The sequence below is a fragment of the Athalia rosae genome, chromosome 3 (genome assembly GCF_917208135.1).
Source record: "Athalia rosae chromosome 3, iyAthRosa1.1, whole genome shotgun sequence".
NCBI classification, from domain to species: domain Eukaryota; kingdom Metazoa; phylum Arthropoda; class Insecta; order Hymenoptera; family Athaliidae; genus Athalia; species Athalia rosae.
Window position 1 is genome coordinate 6,798,821 of NC_064028.1, and position 20,968 is coordinate 6,819,788.

Genomic DNA, 20,968 nt, shown 5'->3' on the forward strand with positions numbered 1-20,968 from the left:
AACTGAACCACTACCACTGCGTCGCGCTGTGTGAAACAATGCAAAAATAGAAGGATCTTACATGAAAATTCACTTGATCGTAGAGAGACAATTTAATGAATTGAAATGAGCTACGGGGTATAGACGGAGGCTGTATAGCCGATAACTTTACGCGTCGAAGTAAACGGCTCTGGCTAGAAACAATTTAAAGTTGACGACAATGTTTCTCGCTCTCTCTCCCTATTTTTACTTTTTCTTCCTTCTTCGTTCGCATCAAAGGAGTCGAAAGAACTCGTTGAAATATACCCTATACTACACGTGTATTATATTCGTATGCGCGGGTTATAATTATAACGCGAGTTGTTTGGCATCGCGAGTAAAACTATGGCGAACGGGCGGCGCTTTGTTATTTTATCAGGACATCTGAGCAACTTGATTGGACTAGTTCACCAAAGTTATATTACACGTACAGCGTGGGTAAAATGTAGTTCCATTGTCCTTCGTGGCTGTTATAATTCTGATGGATTTCTCGGTAATTAGTTTCGCGCTATGGATTTTCGAAATTTTCTTGTAAAGCAGACGAGCATATTTATACATAAATTTTCAACTCTAATAACAAAGAACAGAAAATACACGAACGGATCCAATTTATTTACAAAATTTCTTCTTTTTTCTTCGAATACCGAATGCCCCCCCCCCCCCCCCCCCCTCCCACTTCCACCCTCTCCGCCACCGAGGTAGATAAATAATTTCGACTTTTAATTAGTGATTCGCCTACATGACGTACAAAAGAGAGACAGTCGGTCGCGAAACGGTACGTACATACAATACAGCTGGGTTCGCAGGATCAAAGGGCTCCTCGTCAACTGTCTCGTTTTTCCTTTCGTTTTCTCTCCCTCTTTTTCCAGATCTCGTACAAGATTTAGCGAGACTCGGAAAATAATTTTCCTCCTCTCCTTCTAACGGTGATATAACGAAGAGGAGAATGAAGATAATTTCCTCAGCCATAATCTCATTTCGTTTCACTCAATTTAGGTCGCCGATCACGTACGACTATCTTACCTCTCGACTAACTATTACGATACCGGTTGATCAGAGCTTCGTGCTGACTAATTTTTAACGTGATATAAGGGTACCCTAAACAGACTCCGCGGGCCGCGCGTCGCCAGTTCGGTGAATCGAGCGATTTTTGGCACGAAAATTCTAGACGCCGACACAAAGAGGGGTAGGAATAGATGAAAAATTGATAAAGCGAATTCTCCGCACCACGCGTTGCTTGGAATTTGAAATATCGACGTTTAGCTATTACTTTATGAACCACGTTTTCGACAACCCATCGCGAACAGTTTCCATCGACGTGATGAAAAATAGAGGAGGAACAAAAAAAGGGTTAACGAAAATCGAGAGCTAACCGACAGACGTCTGCAGACGGTAAATAAGGCGATATAAGTTGCATCGAACGTTCGAAGGGTACTGCTCGAAAAATACGACAGGAAAACGCGGGAATTTTTTTCCCCGTCGAACTGCACGTTCTCCAGTTTACACTTGCTCCGAGTCGATCGCTGTGAGTTTCACCTATGCAACGCACGCGTCCACCTCCGTCCGAAATTCCCGGGTCACGCGAAGGGGTTGCCACGTGTGTGGGCGGACGTAGTTTTCCGTTGATTGCAGCATCCCCCTGCATCGCCTCGTGTCTCTTCCCACCCCCGCATTTCGAGTGCAAAAAAAAAAAAAAAACGGCCTTCGTCGCCCGCTAACCTCGACCCCGCAGGATATAGGATCGACTTACTACACGCCCCACTGGCGCGCGCTCCACGCTCTCCGCAACTAAACCACCACCCAGCCGCGCTGATCCAAACGCGAGCGATCCTTGATACGACGACGCGACGATCGGAGTAAACTACGAAACCAATTTAGTCTTCTCTGAGATAATTATTTCGAAAAACGTACAATCGCGCGATTCCGATGGTTCGTTCGAAAAAAGAAGAAAAAAAAAAAAAAGTTCGAACGCCACGGAACTTCAGTCGAAAGGATAAAAGCCTGACGATTATCTCGTCCGATGCGTCGGCCATTTTTGAAAAAAAAAAATGGAAATCTATCTTTGTGAAAACGAACACGTGTGCACCGGTCATAACGAGAGAGAGTATCTTTTCCGAGAGTTGCATATATTACGACGAAGGACGTTCGCGGGGTGTGATAACGGTGTAAGCTCACGTTGTGCAGATTTTATATGTGGGAAGCAAATAAGTAGCGGCAGCGATGTGGTTCGCTGGGTAGAAAATGGTACGAGACTGTAGATATGGTTGTGGAAAGCTTAACGGGGTAGGATTTCGTGTCAGGGTCGTTTAGCACAAGCTCGTGCAGAGATCACGGAAGCTGGAGGCGGGTTACTTGCTTGCATTCTGCAGCGGTATATAGAACGTAGATGTACCGATGTATATATATAAATATAATAAGTACATAGAAGCGAGTCTAGGCGAGATTTCAACGCCCTATACGTATATTCGCTGCTAGTAATCCGAACCGATGACTAGCTAGCGAAATAGGACCTCAAAGGAGCGACTTTCCTTCGTTCCGTGAAGGAAGTGGAAACCGATCGGCTGCGTATTAACCTGACGTATAAATTTTGAACAGGTAGAACCGGGTAGAACAGGCATAGCACGATAGCACTGTGCGAACGTATATAATAGAAAAGCAATTAGCAGCTTTAATCGGCACAGGGACTAGGACTGTCCAGTCCAATTATTACTTGAATTTATCGGTATTCAAATTATCTGGAATGTAGATCAAGGCCAGTAAACCCGAAAAAGGAAGACCGAATCCCCGGAGCTTCGCTATGCTATATTTGTATAGATGGTTATAGCTACGTAGCCCGCGGCCTGAAAATCTGTAGGGAATGATATGACAGTTTCCCGAAGGTTACTCTACCGTACCCCTCGGAGGGGATGAAATTACAATATGTATACACGAAGAGAACGGCTTCGAAAATAAAACTCTAGCGAAGGAAAAAAAAAGTAGGGAAAAAGCGTTGAAACGAAGAGAAGCAAGCCCAGGTAACGAATGGTAAAATAATCGAGAGACAGGTTACAATTCTGTTATCTATGACGCGACAAATTTCTCGCGTATGAATAAATAGATTTATTAATTACGAGTGCAGGTGGGATGGGGTTAATTTTGAAACGCCTCCGTTATTTGGTCTGATAGTCACTGCGTTACCGTTTACAATTATAAACGTCCGTCTACTGCGAACCATCGGTGTGCGAAGGTTGAATATTATTAAAACGGAAATTATGAATTCCGGATTATCAAACATTTACTCAATCCTGCAGTGGAACGACTCTCGCTCCATAGAATTTCGAATCGTGCAAACAATCGTCACGGTCGTAGAAAAGTAAACCGTTTGATAATAATAGCGTTGAAATTTTCGTAACTAATTAATTGTATAGCATCACAGTATCCACATCACGTAAGTTTGAGTGTCCATTTTGAATTTTATCGGTAAAAAAAGAGGTAAAAACAAATCGTTGTATATATTCGAAAGCTCTGAAATTCACAAACAGAAATCGTGTACGTTCGCATTGTTAAATACCCATTAGAGCCGGTACATAACCAGTGGGACCTCGCTGTCCTGTCCTATTTCAAAAGTTAGTTCGAGAGCTTAATTGAACAGTTGGTTATCTCTAACCGCACTGATGGGATAATATAATACGGCAAACGTTCCCAAAATGTTCATTAATTCTCGAAATCCGCGGTGAAAAACGGCTCTGTTTTCGAATCGGAGACGGGAAAAAATTTAATAAAGTGCGAAAGGAACGCTCTCTCTCTCTCTCTCTCTTTCCCTCCCGTTGGAGTTGAGCGTGTAAGCTCGGGGTACTTTTCGTTTCCCCGGGATCAAGTGTCTCGGAGATTAACATTCCTAATGCTTTCACCGGGAGCTCGCCTCTGTCGCGCACGGTATTTTCAAGCCCTCTTCTTAATTCTCTATAGATTACAATGGCGAATAAGGAGGAAGTAATAATCCTTTGAAAGTATGTAATCGAAGTACAATTGAAGCTTAGAAAAAAACGAATTGAATACCGTACACGGGTAGCAAACTCTCGATAGTTTTTACAGGTGGGAATGGTATACGAATAAAATTATCTCACGTCCGGCATCCGCAGCGGTGATAATGGAGGCGCGTAAGCGATCGACGAACCGGTGTCGCTTTTTCGAAACGCAAGGGCGTAGGTACCCGTTTTTTTCATCATTGTTTCTCCATGTAGCGCTCATTCGTTTTTCGTTGATTCTTTATTTATCGTTTCATTTTCAAGCGCGGTGCTTGCGCGAAAGCGATGAAACCGGGTGGAGGTGCAACTGTAAAATATATGGGGAAGTTCGGAATGAATGCATCGAGGTCATAACTATATACCCGAATGTCCACCGCAGCTATTCATATGCTCAACCGCATCTTTCGCCCCGGGCAAATTTACAGCTTATTCAGCGCCACGCCCGAGCTACAGCGCCAGAGGTGTTGAAAATATTAAGGGTAGAATGGGAAGAAGAAAAAAAATGAAAGAACAAACATAGAATACATCATCTGGATGCGGAGTATCATATCGCACTTTCTTTCACTGATTAAAAGAAACGGAAAAACAGCAAAAAAAAACAAAAAAAAAAAGGAAATTAAAAAGCTCGGTGCGAAATCAAAATCCTCTAACTTTTCGCTACGAATTATGGTACACTCGAGTGAACGCACATTTATTCGGATAAAAAAGTAACTTGCACTTGAAAATTTCTTCTCGCGGCTTCGAGTTATATTCGCGAGAAATAAAGCGCTGCAATAAGGTCGTTTATTTGGAGGTCTGTTTTCGCAAGGAATTTAATGCTTTTTTCGCAAAATTATAACGTACCGAAGTTGGAAACTAACCATGCTCGAAAAATAGAACGCATCGAGCATAAATTCTAATGTAAAACTAACTCGTGATTATAAAAAGCGGTGCACGTCTGCGGCTGCATGCAGACAAATCGTTAAAATCGCAACGAGAATTTCGAGCTACCGTACCTCGTCTCTATCCCGGAGAATTGATGTATTAATAATATAATAACCGAGACGAACTGCTGACCTATTTTATTTCTCATCTCAAGATTCCTACGGCCTAGGGAAGCACCTGCAGCGCGCGTTCTCGCGGAGAATGATCTATATTAATTCATTCTAACAATCGGCTTACTATATATACACGTATGTACGTATGCGTATTGTTCACATAGCTCGGAGAACGTGTACATAATAAATGTATGACACACGTCGATGGTACGGCAACGTAGTGCTAAATCCCTGAAAGCTTCTCGGTCTATCGCGCATCCGAAAGGAAGACTCAATTATTCGCGTACCATCGACACGCGACGAGTAAAAGGTATCCGAATCTATATGCTTGGAATAGAGCAGCTGATCCGCGTGATTTTTTTACAACACACATTATCTCGCGCCATGAATATCGAGGGGACTGAAAAATTGGTGAGAAAAAGTTGAGGAAAGGAAAGTGAAAAAAAAGAAGACATGGGATAAGAACTTTATCTTTGGGGCTGTTCAAAGGGAAAAACTCTCAAAAGATATCGCAGAAGTTTTACATGCTATTTTTATTGCTCAAATGGCATCGATGAAACAAATTACGGGGTGATTATAAATGAAATATCGAGGCATTTGTATCGCTACGTTTTTTGAGGAAAAAAAAAAACCACGGCTTTGTCTTTGTAACGGGTGAAATATCTGCGTATCAAAAATCTGTCGTTCGCGTAGCGCGGGAGAAGATTTCGTCGGGTGATTTATCAGGTGTACTTACGAACGACGGCGATTAAAAACGCGACGAACTACGAGGCGCCGCTGGAGTGTCGCGGTTTTGCGCGATATCGAGTCGAGATTTGCTTTATTAAACGTCGTGAATTTTCACGAGTCTCTCGAAAGTCGTTGTACTTGGATGTACCTAACTGTTCTATTTTTTTTTTCTTTCACACGACTGAGAAACGTACAGCTATCAACTCGTCAGAAACTTCGATACAGAAGTTATTTACGCGACGGAAATGGAGCTTTCGTGATCACTCGATCACTGGGCGAAAAAATGAACCTCGCATTTTTTCGAGGGGAGATTTTTAACTATCGATTTAGCAAACTACAAAAGCTCCGAATATTGCGCCGAGGTAAGCTCGACGCTCAGCTATAATTACCGACGAGTGATATTGAGTTTATGTAGGCGAAAGGAATTCGGTGAACTTCGGCGTTGTGGAAGTTCGAAGTCGTTGGATTCAGAGTTCCCTTTTTCTTTCGCCTGATTTTTCATCCCTTTTTTTTCGAAGCTGACGTCTGCAGGCACGCGTGTAACTTAATAAAATAAAATTGACGAGGCGAAGTTCCCATTGCTTTCTCTGTTCGTTAGAACGGAAGCAATCTCAAGAATTCGTGTACGTCGAGAAAAAAAAGAAACGATACGGAAAAAGTAGGGGAAGACAGAGCATTCCATTCAACCTACGGAGAGGAGCACCAATAATTTTTGGATTATCTGAATAAAGCTCTGCGGAGCGTACGAAAGTAAAGAGAAAGGCAGGTGTATAGGTATACGCGGCATAAGAATGGAGGTCGAAGGGCGAGAGGCGAGTTTTCTCATGCAAGATCTTCGGGTTGATTTTTAATACCTTGTAAAATACGGTTAATGAAAATTCGTTACATCGGAACATACATATTTGAACAACGGGAAATTAATTTTACAGCTTTTCAATGCGATTTCTCTTTGAAGTAATTGTATAGGTTTGTAATATTCGGAGCGCTTTTTTTCTCGGAGAGCGTTGGGTTCAAACGTTACGAATGATCGTCGTTCGACGCACCTCAGCGAACCGTAAGTGGGATGAGGAATTTAGTTTGATTAAAGGACGACCAAATGACGAATCAATCTTCGAAGGTATTCGGAGGACCCCCGCGTAGGTGTACGGTTAACAAGAGTCATCGAACAAAAAGATTGCTTCACACTTCCACGTAGTGTTGAACGAGGTGATGAAACAATCGAGTTATAGTACGGCTACAGCGGTATATATAATTTACCGATTTTCCTTCCATTATTTTCTCTCTGCAGAATACAACCGAAGCTGAGCAGTAATGGAATACTTAATGACCTCCGCCGTAGACGCTAGACAATTTGTGGTCCCGCAGACCTCGAACGTCGATCGTTATTATTATTATCAGAGGATTTTTTGCGGGCTATATCATGTAATCTATAATCATCGTTCGAATCTATGAGGCGACTACGGGAGTCGCTCGTTAGCGTTGACCCGAGTTTGACCATTAGTCGTCTAAATTAATTGGTGGTGGTGGGGGGGGGGGAGTTTGAAATCCGAAACTTTGACATTCGGAAGAGGAGGTCCGAATCCCGGCGTAGCTGAAAAAGCTCTGCCGATGGAAGCTTTCAGCGTTTTTTAGTTCAAAGTTTAACGATTTCGAGCCAGCGGCAGCACCGTGCAACGCCGAGAGCATCGATCCACCGACACGCGTTCTCGGTTCTCGAGCTTTCTACGCGGGATAGGGATGGCGCCACGTTACTGTAAAAAGCTCGCAAGCTTTCAAATCGATAGCGCGCGATGCCCTACCGCGGCCGACCAACGGCGAATCCAGCACACCACCATGACTTTACAAGTGCACAAACATTTTAAGCCGTGCGGATCCAATTTTATTTTTATTGAGCATAACTTGACACAAATGTCGTTCAACTTTTTCCCCTCTTTCTACGTACAAAAATAAGCGGCAAGGAAGAAGGAATATCCAATTTCAACGGCGTGTGGCGACACGCGCTCGGTATTTTCACTTTTTATTTACCGGACAGAAAGAGGATGAAATTGATGCGGATGGAATTAGTCGTTGTAGCAGTCAGGACTTGACATTTTAAGCCATTCGTTTTTCAGTCCACACTAATCGATCGAAATAAAAACTCATCGTCATTCGTGATCGCGGATTACATACTTGTGAAAAATGAAGCGAAATTTGCGAAACGATTGAAAAAAAAAACGAAGAACCAAGAAGCTTACTCTTGATAGGATATTTTTTCAAATCAATGAAGAATTGGAACAGGGGAGGATTTTACACAACTTGAACGAGTCGAGATTTTTAGTTTCCGTTCTTTAGCTGTTCTTACAGGTACGGCTTGAAATCGATCCACCGCGTGCAGCCCGGTTTAACATTTACGTGCTTCAGGGGCGTTGAACTTGAATTATCCTCGAAACAATGATTGAACGTGACTTTTGTGATCGGGAACGACTTCATCGTACGTAGAATATAACGCGTTTCATGTAACTCGATATATCTATGATGACACCGTGTTTTCAACCCCAAGCGTCGCCTGGCAACAGTGGAACGAGTCAACCGTATGGTCGGCCGCGATTCCGACTACCGCGAGGAGCTTTTAAAAATCCAGCGTCTCGTGAATTCGGGGGTCGCACATTCTTCGAGGAGTCGACGGCCCTATAAAGACGTCATTTTATCCAGATGCCGTACAATATCATGAAAATCAGAATAAGTAAAAGCTCGAGTTTTTATAAAGCCCAAACCTTGATCCAATTTTCGCCAACTATTCCACGCTCAGACTCTGAAATTTTCATTCAACGGAATAGAAAAAAATTCCTGCATGAGAGCTTTTTTCGATTCGCTTCTCATACGCCTGTGCCGGAATTCTTACTTTTCATCCACCGGAATCCGCTTAATTCCAGAGTGTGTAAAACACTCTTAACGTACACTCGAAATAAACTCGTAGAAATTGATCTGTTGACTACAAAGGCAGATTGCCATGACGTTCATCGACCGGCTTCAAATTTCGGGGCGCAATCGTCTCGGCGTAACGACGCACATTATCGTCCGGCAGCATGTCGTCACAGTCAGTGAAGAGTGTTATTCGCGTAGTTGTGCGGAGGCGCGGCGCCTCCGGACTCGCATCGTTCGAAGTTTTACTCAGCGACGCGAGATATATTTTTCATGAGTTTCACATACACGGACTTCGCCGGCCATCTGTCCGGTTGCAACACCGTCGTTTTAATACGTGGGAATTGATCTCGGTCTCAGTTCTCTTCTATTCTCCGACGAGGTGACAACTGGACGGTTTCAATCGCAATCGAAGTTGCAGCCAGATTAGCAACGATTGCTCAAGGACTGATTCGCGATGTCCTTTGAATACCGGAATCTGCACCCGACCCGGTCACTTCTGATTTTGGCCATTGGATTTTTTAGCTGCGGTTCAGCCAGGTTGGTGCGAAAAGAATGTTTTGAAATTATAAAAATTCACATCCGAGTAGAAAACTTCCGAGGATCGATACGTTGTTCGTCGTGGTGGTGAGATAGAGTACTGCGTAGATACCGGTGATGTGCAGGTGAATCCGATCGATGTAAATGTACGGCAAAAGAGAGAAAAGCTCATGCACGGTGCAACCGAGAACGGTACGGAGCTCGGCTTGTGTATTTAGGGTCGTGTGGTGGTAAGATTCTATTTATAGATGCGCGCGTCAGCGGTCGAGTTCGATATTCATTAGAGCATGTAGATATATCTCAATATTTTTCTAATCGATTATTTTATTTATTTATGCTTTTTTCTCTATCTTTCATTCGTTACAGGAGTATTTCGGACGGAAATCTGACACTCGATATCAACGGCGTCTCCGAGGTGCCCGAAATTCTCGAAGTGCTTTACGAAATTGACGAAGGTAACGAGCAGCGACGCCGCAAACCGAATAAAAGCGGTACCAATAAAACCCGCAACAACGTGACCAAACAAAATTTACACCAACACTCGAGCATCAGTTTTAATTGATAAAAATATTCCACCAGTTAACCGCAATCCCGAAAGGTTAATCGCGTAATTAAGAGCGAGCTGATGCAGGGTGCATACTATAGCGTATGGACGGACACACGCTGGAAATACCTACAGCTGCCTCTCACTCGCTCGACAATTGTACACATGCCACGAATTGAAGCGAACAAACCCGTCGGAGGTGGGACGTTTGAATGCACAGTGAAAAACACACCGTTCGCGACGTAGATAATCGTTCCAACGATTATCTAATCGAAATACGATAAAACAGCGACGATTATGTCCCCCCTGAACTCCGACGACGAGTGACGTGCAGCGTATAACGGAGAAAGATATCAAGGAATCTGAATGCGAAATTAATTGTTTTCAGAAATCGGGGACGATGATGTCGATTCACCCGCATCCGTAACGGACGCCACCGATTCTGTGGGACGAGTTTATTTCGGCTCCGATCTTTTATTCGGGATGCCGGTAGCCGCGGCAGTTATAGCATGTGAGAAAGTTCAGGATAATTTTCAAGAATCGAATAATCAACGAAACTCTTTGTTACGTTTACGATAATTTTTCCATTTCTTTCACTACGAATTTTCAGCGGTGGTTTTACTGGTTTGCTGCTTCTGTTGTCTCCGATGTGCCATAGGCTACGACGGTCTCAAACGACGTGAGTAAAGGGTGTCATCTTTTCGAACAGATCGCGCGATTGTACCGTGCCTAATTACACCGATTTCGTCATTGCAGAGCCATTTTACGGGACCAAAAGACGCGGGGGTGTAAAATCCACGCAGAGATACTAAACGTGGAATTTTCATCGCAAAAAACAAAAACAAAAAACAAAAAAAAAAACAAGAACGAGAAGGTGGGAAATGAAAAAAAATTATCAGTGTGCGACAAACAAGTTGAACGAGTTACGAGTGCGTTTTACCGTTCTTGTGAGCTTGATTTTCCAATTGGAAACAAAATGCAGGTTACAAACTGTGCACTAAAAGCTCGGACCAGGAGCAGCGGCTCCTTAGCTCCTCAACACGCAGTGTCAACCGTATAGTCACTGTACGTTTTCTCGTGAAAACATCATCGTTTCTACAGTAGTGAATATATCAGAGCTTGTTAGCGTCACGACGTACATAAAGAGCTTTAATCAACCGTAAGAACAAAGCCATTTTGAACGTTCGGTGTGCCATGGCACCGTCGTCGCTGCTTTTGCGCCCTAGCTGCGGTAAGCAGAATACGTATGCACGGGTTGTTATACTATACGCGTAAAAATGTAAGTATTTATAAGATGTATCGCGATCGTATAATTATGCCCACTTCTGTAATAAATACGCGAACGCGCGTACCCGTAACGTACGCCGAATAGGATCGGCGTTACATTCTTCCGATAAAAAAATTTCTCTCTGTTTTTTTTAAAGCGCGTAGATAGATGATATTTTTATAAATATATCGACCGCTGAAACTGTCGAACGACCAAATTATTTTGTTATTACCTGTAAGACCGAATAAATATGAAAGATGTTTTTTTTGTAAAACCCACGAGTAATTTTACTTCTGAGATTTATGCGTCCCACGATACACCCACTCCGAAGGGTGGAGTGTAGTTTGATATCCAACTTTCCATCATCCGTCACTCGGGGGGGTAGTTGGGAGCCAAGGGGTGAATACAAGTGGTACGCCGGATTCGGTAAATATGCGAATACCGCAGGGGCACCTCGGATACGAGACGGGGTCGGTGGTTTAGCGAGAGGAGGGTCAGCAGCCGGTGATCAATTAACCGGCGAATTTGAATAATCGCATCGCAAAGATGTGCTGCAGCTGATCAGGTGCAAGAAATTTATTTATCTTATTCTGACTCACCGACACTCTGGCGGAATAGGAATAACGAACGTAAGAATTACCGAAGAAGTTTTATACCTGCAACATAAAAATGAGAAAATTTACTTAGAGGCATCCGATCAATTGGTGGATAAAACAGAAAAAAAAGAAACATCTATAGCAACTCAACATTCGCTTGAAACGATGTTCGATGATTTTTCTGCAATGTGTGACACACTGCCGCTTCCGCGGTATTACGAGCGAAATTAAATGCACCGTACAGATAGGATATAACGACGGTCGATTTTCGCGACAAAAAACGCGGGGCAGGGGAGATACCGTCAGGTAGTTCGCTCTTCCAACGACCTTATGCGATAGGAACCGATTCTGGCTCCACTCCAAGAGAGCGCAAAGTTCTCAATTTTACTTTACGAATACAGTTTATTGGCTAGGTGCACACCAAGGCTCAAGCTCTCGTTCATCGAGTTGACGGAGTAGGACTTTGGAGAATATATTGAGAGAAAAAAAAAAAAAGGAGAACAATGATAACGACGGATGAAAATAAGAAGACAATCGACGAGTTGTAATCGCTAAACTCATCGTCGAACTTGCGGAGAATCGGATGGCCGCTGGTCGATCGTTTCGCCACTTTTTTACGAGCGTCATTCGAGGACCTTCCCTCCGATATATCTGCCGTAGCAGGTATACGTATAGCGCGTGGGTTTGTTCATGTTTCTGAATACATCTATGTCAGAGGTTCGCAGGGAGCAATTTGAAGGGGCAACGAAGCGTATGATGAGAAATCGTAACCCTCAGAAATGCCAAGAATACTTTTATTCGGCGGAGAAATTGTTGTGGATGCCGACACTGTACTAGTGGTACGGAACGATCGGTAGATCGTCGTTATTGTGCGATTTGATGGAAAAATTAAATGTAGATCAACTGCACAACCCTGGAGCAGCGGGTGATCTATATTTCGGACTTATCGAATGAGCGGAAAAATTATTCGAGAAATTATATTCGGCAGAGATTGATATCCCGCGGCGATATATCGATTTATAATCTATGAAATTCGCATCTTTATTATTTTCTGGATCTTTCGGCGAACGATCGTGCGGAATTCGTTTCTCAAGGATCCGTCCGAAGTTCACGGTTACGGGATTACGATCTTGAGAGTTCAGATTCTCAGATATAAAATTGTTCGCAAAAAAATTTTATTCGAGTAAAATGAAAGTTGGATTATTTTTGCGCAATGAAGCTTTCGTGTTCTCTCGAGCAACGTGATAGCCACAATCCACTAATTTTCAACGAGCGCACACCTGCTCTTTACACAGCAGACGATAATTAGCATTTTCCATTACCGACAAAACGTTATAACAACTTTATCGTTATGTAGGCTCATCATAAACCGAAAAAAAGAAAACGAAAACGAAAAAAATTTAAAAGCCATCAATGAAAACCTGATTATCTACGAATCTACGCCCGATGAAAAATAAAAATTGAAAATAATCTCCCCCGAAATTTCTATTTAGAATTTTTAACACGTTCGCTGTCCGAAACGTGCCCATAACGAAGAGCTTTATATAGAGCCCGTAGCGTCGAACGGTATGACGAACAATGAATATTTATCGGATTGCACCGATAGGTGCATTCCACTGTTATCTGCATCGTTTGAACGGTGAAAATATATTCGCGGTGTACAGGTATACGTGTACACGTGTATATATGTATAAATTGGAACCCCCTGCAGCGAATTATACGAACGTCGGTGAAACGCGACGCCAGGCGTCGTCGTTACGCCTATCTGTACGGAGCAAATCCACTCGTTATAATCAGAGCCTCGGCGTGGCGGGCGAGGCTCATCTCGCCGGAGCCAGGGCAACCGAAAATTGGAACACAAACTGAAACGGTAGGCCGCGTAGAGCGGTTGAGAAAATGAGATAACCGTATCGGCCTTATGGCCATTCGCGCATAGAGCCGCGTACCGTTGTCTAACGATATAAGCTTGAATCGTAATTTCCGATACGATAATGGCAACGTCATGCGACTGTACAATGCAAAATTTCACGTGAGCTTGCGAAGCCCTAATCGCGCCGCGTATACGTACGATACTTGCAAGCGCAGCATTGTCGCGGCGCAGAGAGCTACGTGTACTTTAACGCTACACATCTTCGCACAAGGGGGAGTGTAAAATGTATCGTATCACAATGTACGATTGCCAACATTCGCTCCACTATTCCAAATATCCTCTCTTGTTACGAGCTACTCAAGTTACGGTAATGGCTGCAGGGATCCTGCGGGGCAATTTAATCAATTGAAAAGCCACTACTGCGATGATTAGATACTTCCGGTCTCAAGAGTCAACTCGAATTAGCGTTAACGTCGCGAGCCAGTCGCGTGAATTATTTCTATAATTAAGAACACCCGTACACCGGAGAAGGTTGTGTGATTGATTTTTTCTCGAGTCGGGGTACGAGTCCTTCTACTTCTCCTTTTCTTTATTTTATTTCAATTTATTTTTTTTTGTGGAAAAATGTAACGAACCTTGAAAAAGATGCGCGATAGGTGAGCCTTTGAAACAAGTACAGCCCATAATATATCCCATCATCGGAGTATGTTTCTCGACGAATAGAATTGCGATCACTCCGGAATTAGAACCTTACTGTTTCACAGACTTATAATTTTGACACCGGAAGTTGCGGGTCCGCGGCACACCCGAGTACTGCCTTGGGCTGGAAGCGAAAAGTAACTCGCACGCGAGCTTACAGCTTGACGAACTCGAGTCCGTACACATCGTATACCGGGTATGGTCATCGCGTAACGGTTTGAAAATATGTGACCGGTGGAGACGGACGCGTTGGTAGAGCGGCACGATCGATCGATTGTCACGTGTGCATCGTCGATGCGAAGTCTAACGGTGCAAAATCGGATGGAGAAAAAAAAGGGGCGATCGAAAATTTACAACGAAACGGTACCTACCGCGCGCGCGCGCGCGCACTTTTCACGCGTTGCACTGCTTCGCGTTGTTACTTTGGCTTCGTTTGTTGTCGATTACGTTACGAGACTTTCGATTCTTTCTGCTATGAAACCAGAACTCTGAACAGTTTTTTTTTTGTGATTTTTTGTGGAATTTTTTGCCTACCCCTTGAATTTTTTCGGTTTCGGGGTCGAAAATGAAAAATTATTCAACATAATTCTGTTCTTCGCGATTTACTTCACGGCTGCTGCGCGGTACCAATAATGATCCTAATCACGAAACCTTCAAATCGGCGAAAGAAGCACCTCATTTATTTTTCAAGGTTTTCCGCACGTCGATATGGAAGATTGTTCTGAATATAAAACAAGTCCATTGTTCGACAAGCGAGCTACTTTTCTAGTGGGGTGAGAAAAGCTCAAGCTCCAATTTTTGGTCTGGATTCGGAAATATCTATGTGCATAATTTCCTTTCCCGAACGTTACCTACACCTCGAGTATATATAACGTCATTTCTGTGTAAGTATCTCATAAAAACGGAGAACCAGCCGGGCTTTTAAGCTCTCAGACATCATTTTTGCCAGGAAATACGACAGTAGTCGACGCGAGATTTCTTTGAATGATCGCTCACGTTAATCGCCCTGCCACATACAGCTGCAGGTTAACACACACATTTCTGTATACCTATATACTGTACAGATATAGGCGAACTTAAATTCCGCCACGTGATTCGCATCGACGGAGTTTTGGAGGACGTCTTGTGAATGAATCGAACATTTTCGATGAGATGAATCATCGATTAGCAAAAACTCTACAGCGAAGACCGCTCTTTTCCCCTCGCTGATAGCTACTTTATTCAGTCCCCAACAATCAGCTAATCGTCGATATACAGATTTTTGGGATAAATTTCATCCGAGACGGTGTAGGATATTTTTCTTTCAAATGCAAAAACAACACCGAGTCAAATCCATCTTCGATAGGAACGGCTGACATTTTTATTACGACCCTTGCATTCGACGATGAATCGGGATCCGGTGGCTGACGATGAAAAAATCGGTAATCTCGTCAGAGATCGACGTCGCAGCGTCGTTTTTCTCCCCTCTACCCAAACCGATACGTGTATAGTAGCGCGCGTCCGAAGACAGATGATTCCGTCCACGTCGACAACCGAACAGATCGAGGATTCGGGTCGGGAAAGAAACCGAGAAATCGTAGGTGGGCCGCTCAGGGTAAAACTACGACAGGTTCACAATTTTCCATTAATCAAGATAGGGGTACGTACTTCCCCACTCTGCCCGTGAGGTCCTCGCAGATTCTAGCAAACGATCCTCGAAACGATCTATCCCAACTACGAGGTGAAATTTTTTCAAAATGTACAGGAAAAATGAATAAATATATAAGGATCGGAATAACTTAAATCCGTAGCAAGGCCAGAAATTTTCAATCCAATTTGTGAATGTAATTTTCAGGTATTTTACTTCTAGTTTAACGTCAATATCGCGTTCATCAAAGTCTTCAAGGAAATCGTGGAGGGTTGGGGTGGGTATATATATATCAAGGAGAAATTTCGATGCACGCTTTAAAGATTACTTCAAAAGACCGCGTTTTAATCCATCAGAATATTTGAAAATCAAAAGGAATCGATATTTTCAATCTGCCCTGACTCGCTTATAGGCCTGATACATAGGTAGAGGTAATACATTCACATGCCATTATTTTCAGCGAGTCGATTCGCCTCTCCGAAAAACGGATCCGATATATTTTATACGTAGAGTACGGCGGCAGCCACTATACAGCTTTGGCGTATGTCATGGCAACTGTACCGCGACGCATTTACTTTGATTCGATGCAGGTTTCGGGTGATGCAGAGTGAAATGCATGAAAAATCCAAATCGAGATTTAGAGTGAAAATTTAGTATAATTAAAGCTCGTATTATATGCGCCTACGCCCGTAGATTGATTAAAAATAGATGGAAAATATTGGATATTGGTTCCTTTCACTTTTGTACGGTCAGAAAATTGAAAGCTGTTCACCAGACGAGGTACGGTATATAGATTCGACTGAGGTAATTCCCCCTGGGGTAAAAGCCCTCGATAAAGATCCTTCGTATATATACGCTGCTGTAATAAAAAACAGAAGAAGAAAAAATATATATCCCTGCACAGTATGGTCCGAGTCACTATTTACCCTCTTTTTTTTCTGACAAAGCCGATTTACCATTTTTTGTTCACATCTTCGAAAAGCTCATTTCCTCTTCTAGGGGGATGAAAGAAAGAGAAAAAGAAAAATCGCGTTATGAGTTCACCGCTGAGAATAATGAGGCATTTGGCTGTGTACGCGGTGAAAAAACTTACTTGACGGAGCACCCGCCAATGATACAAATGGTGGACAATGGAGGCCAAACGTTAACGCAAAGGTCGTATTACTTTGACAAAGTGAGAGTACGGCCTTTTAAAAGCAGCGGCGCATCACTGTAAAGAAACACGCAAGTTCCTCGATCGTCGTAGTTAAAACAATTGGCGTTACGGCTGGGGTATAAAAAAAATTGCGTGGTCGACGGTGACCACGCCAGTCGCCAGGCGTATAACATTCAAAGTGAGTTACCCCTCGTAACCCTTACGACGTCGTGACTACGCCGTCCATTTTGACTTCTTTAGTACACCCTTGCGTGTAAGTGAAACAACAGGAAGGATGCAGGTTTAAACGGTCAGCCATTTTGGTTGTCGCAACTTTCGCGATCATACGTGCCGAGTCGAAGAGATCAACGAAACGAACGAACGCAGAGAATAAATTTCGGAACAATTGATAATTGCGGCGATCGTACGAAACGTTATAATTTCGCCACACGTTACCGAGTTGCTAGAATTTTGGCACAAGGATTCCGCGTGTAAAACCGCTTCTCACAGTTTTGCGCCAGGTCAAAGTTCACCAGCCGCGGTACTCCAAATGACGTAATAAATACGAGACGGGTGAATCTCAGAAAAATCCTGCCGCATAAGGTCTTCAGCCAAGCTCCACCCCCCTCGGGATTTCTCGCGCACACACGCGGATGGAACAAAAAAGTGAAAAGATACGTACTGAAATAAAATAAAGTGGAATGAACTGCGGGATGCCCGCATGTTTATCTTCTCAAAGGGTGCAACCACCCCCACCCTCTTCGCTTCACTTATCATCCGTCTCTCGGAAAATTTCGCACCGACTTGTTCCGCATTCGCATCGCATTGGCAGAGGTCGATGATTTTTCAGGTATCCAATCATTCGAAACGTACGATGAGGTAGATATGACTCATACTTTGACGAAAGTGCGAAATAAGAAGCATCCCTCATATTTTCCGAGTTGAATCGTCGAGTAATTTCCCGTGTTATTACTGTATATAGACAAGGTAACTTGGTTTGTTTTCTCACTTTTCTCCGACGGAGAAACGGACCCAAAGTATAACGTGTTTCCGCGAGGACTTCGGAGGGTTTTGAGGTAACTCGGTACCCTATCACGTCCAGGGATGAAGACAAACGAACGTGTGGACGTTGACGTTCTTCGGCGTCCTCGACGCCGGACGTGGTCAGAATTGCGATTCGTGTATCTGGATCGACTTTGGTCCATTTCGGGTGAAAAGAAAAAGATAGCGATAAACAACGCGGGATCCTTTTTTCTCCGTTGTATGAAAGATTTCGTTTCAACTCGAGTTTTCTATAGAATTTCCAACAGCTCGTGACCCGAATCGGAAGACCTAATTACGGAAACGTGTCAGACGTTCCTTTCCTTTCAATATTTTCGAGGCTTTCGACGAATATAATTACGAATGAATTCTCGCGAGTTGCCCGGATAAAAAAAATGACCATTTTCCATTATCGGGTTTTCTCTGGTCCCCCCCCCCCTTTTGTTGCGGGTTGTTTTTCTAGCAAATTATAATCCCACCTCATGCCGCATAAAATTTATATCAGCGTGCTCAGCATCCTAAACCACCCCTCACGTCCGCTGAACCGTAGAGAGGACCACGACCCAATTGCCACTCGCCTACCTACGTACACGTATTATGTATACCTATGTAGGAAATTCAAATACTCTTGACGTTGGCCGAATGCCGATCCAACCGCAAATACCCCCGAGCGCTGCACACCGTCCAAATATTATCAGACTAATTAATTCTGCATCTAGTAAATTTTTACGTATTATAAACGGACGGTACATAATCGTAACGATGCTTCCACATCCGGCCGAAATTCGATGATTTTTTTATCCCCTTTTTTTTAGTTGGCCTGGGTTTATTCTTGTTCAATGAAATGAAGTTCGGTGTTTCCAGCCTCTCGCCTTCTAAGTAGTCCTGTTTTATCCGAACGCGGTATAACGGTGGTGATTTCACCCTTGTAGCGATCGGAACTACCGTTTCCAATCGAATCCGAAATCAACGGAAACCAGCTCCAGAGTCCCGGTCTCTTGGCTGCTCCTAAGACTCAACGGTTAAGATATTCCACGAGGATAGCGAGTTGGTAAATGGCATTCCCTGTTCGTTTCCCTTTTCACGACAAGCCGGAACTCGGTCGCTTGTACATAGACGCGATTCCCGACGGCTGCAGACATTGATTCTCACAATCGGAGGGAAAAGGGTTCAAAGAAAGAAAATGAGAGGAAAGGAATCGATCCAAAACTTTGCCGTCTTTCGGGGACCAACGCGAATCGAAACCTTTCATTCGGCATAGAATATACGAAAGGAGTTTTAGATCGGCGCACGATTGCCGATCACGGTGTAGGGCGAACCGTACGAGGGATTTTCCTTTCCTCCTTCGGGGCGCGGTGGTTCTTAGCGCAACTCGCCTGTCAGCCTACAGAAAGGAGAGGGACAGGAGTTTGCGGTATAGGTTTATCCGATACGCTCTTCTTAGTCGCTTTGTATTCCGTAGGTCTGATGATTGATCACGCTGTACAAGAACTTTGCAAATTAGTCCGTTAAAGTAGAAAGTAGAGGAGAAGAGCGCGCGACGAGTTCTCAATTACTCAGGCAGTTCTTGATTACTCGAGATGTAAGCGCGCACCACCCCTGCGCCCGCTACGGGATTACAAAGTAACAAATTTTGTCATTCATAAATTAGAGTCGAAGACTAAGTACTTTATAAATTTCACTGTACGTACAATTCTTTGTAACATTTCTCACCCAGCTAGGGTAAGTTGAGCAAAAACTTTCGATTCGCTCGTTCTGAAATTACACTGTTTCAGTATTTGTTCCATTTTTTTTTTTTTTTTGCCCTTACTTTTTGATTCATTATTATTGTTCCGTTCGACTTCGACGCTGTTATCTACAGTCAAAAGGTCTGACAAGTTTTCCCCCCACCCGTTGGATTCGATGAGAATATTTCGAACATTAATCAAAATCACGCGCGAGATTTACATTAATTAACGAGAACGCGGAGCATCGGTGGTACGCGGGCAACACCGGGGCTGGAAATTCGAGGGGTGGTATCTACGAAACACCTCGATCTCTTGCGGATCGTTAATATCTACGGACCAGTGCTGTTGATCCCTTTCATGTACGATAACGATTCTTTATTACGGTCGAACGTATTCGTAATCTATAATTGCTCATCTGTAAAGCCGAGTATCGTATCTGCTTAAAATCGAATGTGATTCAAGGCTCCGGAAAATTGGGGATCGAGGTCGAATAACGGTGCCAATTTTCACGCGAAATATAGGGCTGCAAATTCGATTCTTGATTTTTTTTTTTTTTTTATTCTTTTTTTTATGTATAAAGTTATAACGAACTGAAAATCCATCGTCCGTCGAAGGGCTACTTCGTTGGGAATTCAGGTCAATCGAGATAAGCTTTCTCGCTAAATGCCCACGCGGGTATACAGATATATTGTTTTTTTCACTCGCGTATAGCTACGCGGATGATGGCGATGGGCTTTTTTCAGTTTTTATTTTTTGTTTCGCCCCTTTCAAGCCGGAATTATTCAAGAGGTTCGAAAGCGTGTGGTGGTCGGATCCGAAGGACGCCCCATAGTTCTTCGCACGTATAATTTCATCGTGAACGATATCGAAGAAAACCAAAAGAGGTGTTTCACTTTTTAATGGAAATACGACGATGATCGTTTTCGATAAAATTATAATACGAGAAATATACAATGCGTAATCAGGTGAATTCGCCTTCGCGCTGATTTATAGACGGTACATAAAATCAACGCAATACGTAATTTAACCTGATATTCCTTACACATAACTTCTATGGGTTATTAAATTTCAAATTCAGCAAAGGAGATGAAATGTTGAATAATTTTCCGATGGAGAAATACGAGCATATCCTTGGGACGCGAAAGGTCCTAATACAGACCGCGATCGGAATTACATCTTTTCCGAAACCATAGGAGCCAAAAAAAAAAAAGAAAAAAAGTGCGCAGTAAA

The 20,968-nt window shown here is 43.3% G+C and overlaps 2 protein-coding genes across 10 annotated transcripts in view; one reads left to right on the forward strand and one right to left on the reverse strand.

The window, feature by feature from the left end:
• The window catches only part of LOC105687713 (phosphatase and actin regulator 2-like), a 137,420-nt gene that overhangs the window by 37,013 nt on the left and 79,439 nt on the right, over positions 1 to 20,968 (reverse strand). The window lies entirely within an intron of this gene.
• Positions 9,054 to 10,753, forward strand: LOC105687717. Of its 2 annotated transcripts, none has more exons than XM_012403565.3 (5): positions 9,054 to 9,232; positions 9,599 to 9,687; positions 10,165 to 10,287; positions 10,387 to 10,455; positions 10,533 to 10,753. In XM_012403565.3, exons 1-5 carry the CDS (start codon positions 9,150 to 9,152, stop codon positions 10,586 to 10,588), a joined length of 420 nt encoding a protein of 139 aa, XP_012258988.2. In that variant the 5' UTR covers positions 9,054 to 9,149; the 3' UTR covers positions 10,589 to 10,753. The 2 variants fall into 2 exon arrangements, with proteins under 2 accessions (XP_012258988.2, XP_048508852.1); XM_048652895.1 differs by lacking the exon at positions 9,054 to 9,232 and adding an exon at positions 9,261 to 9,462.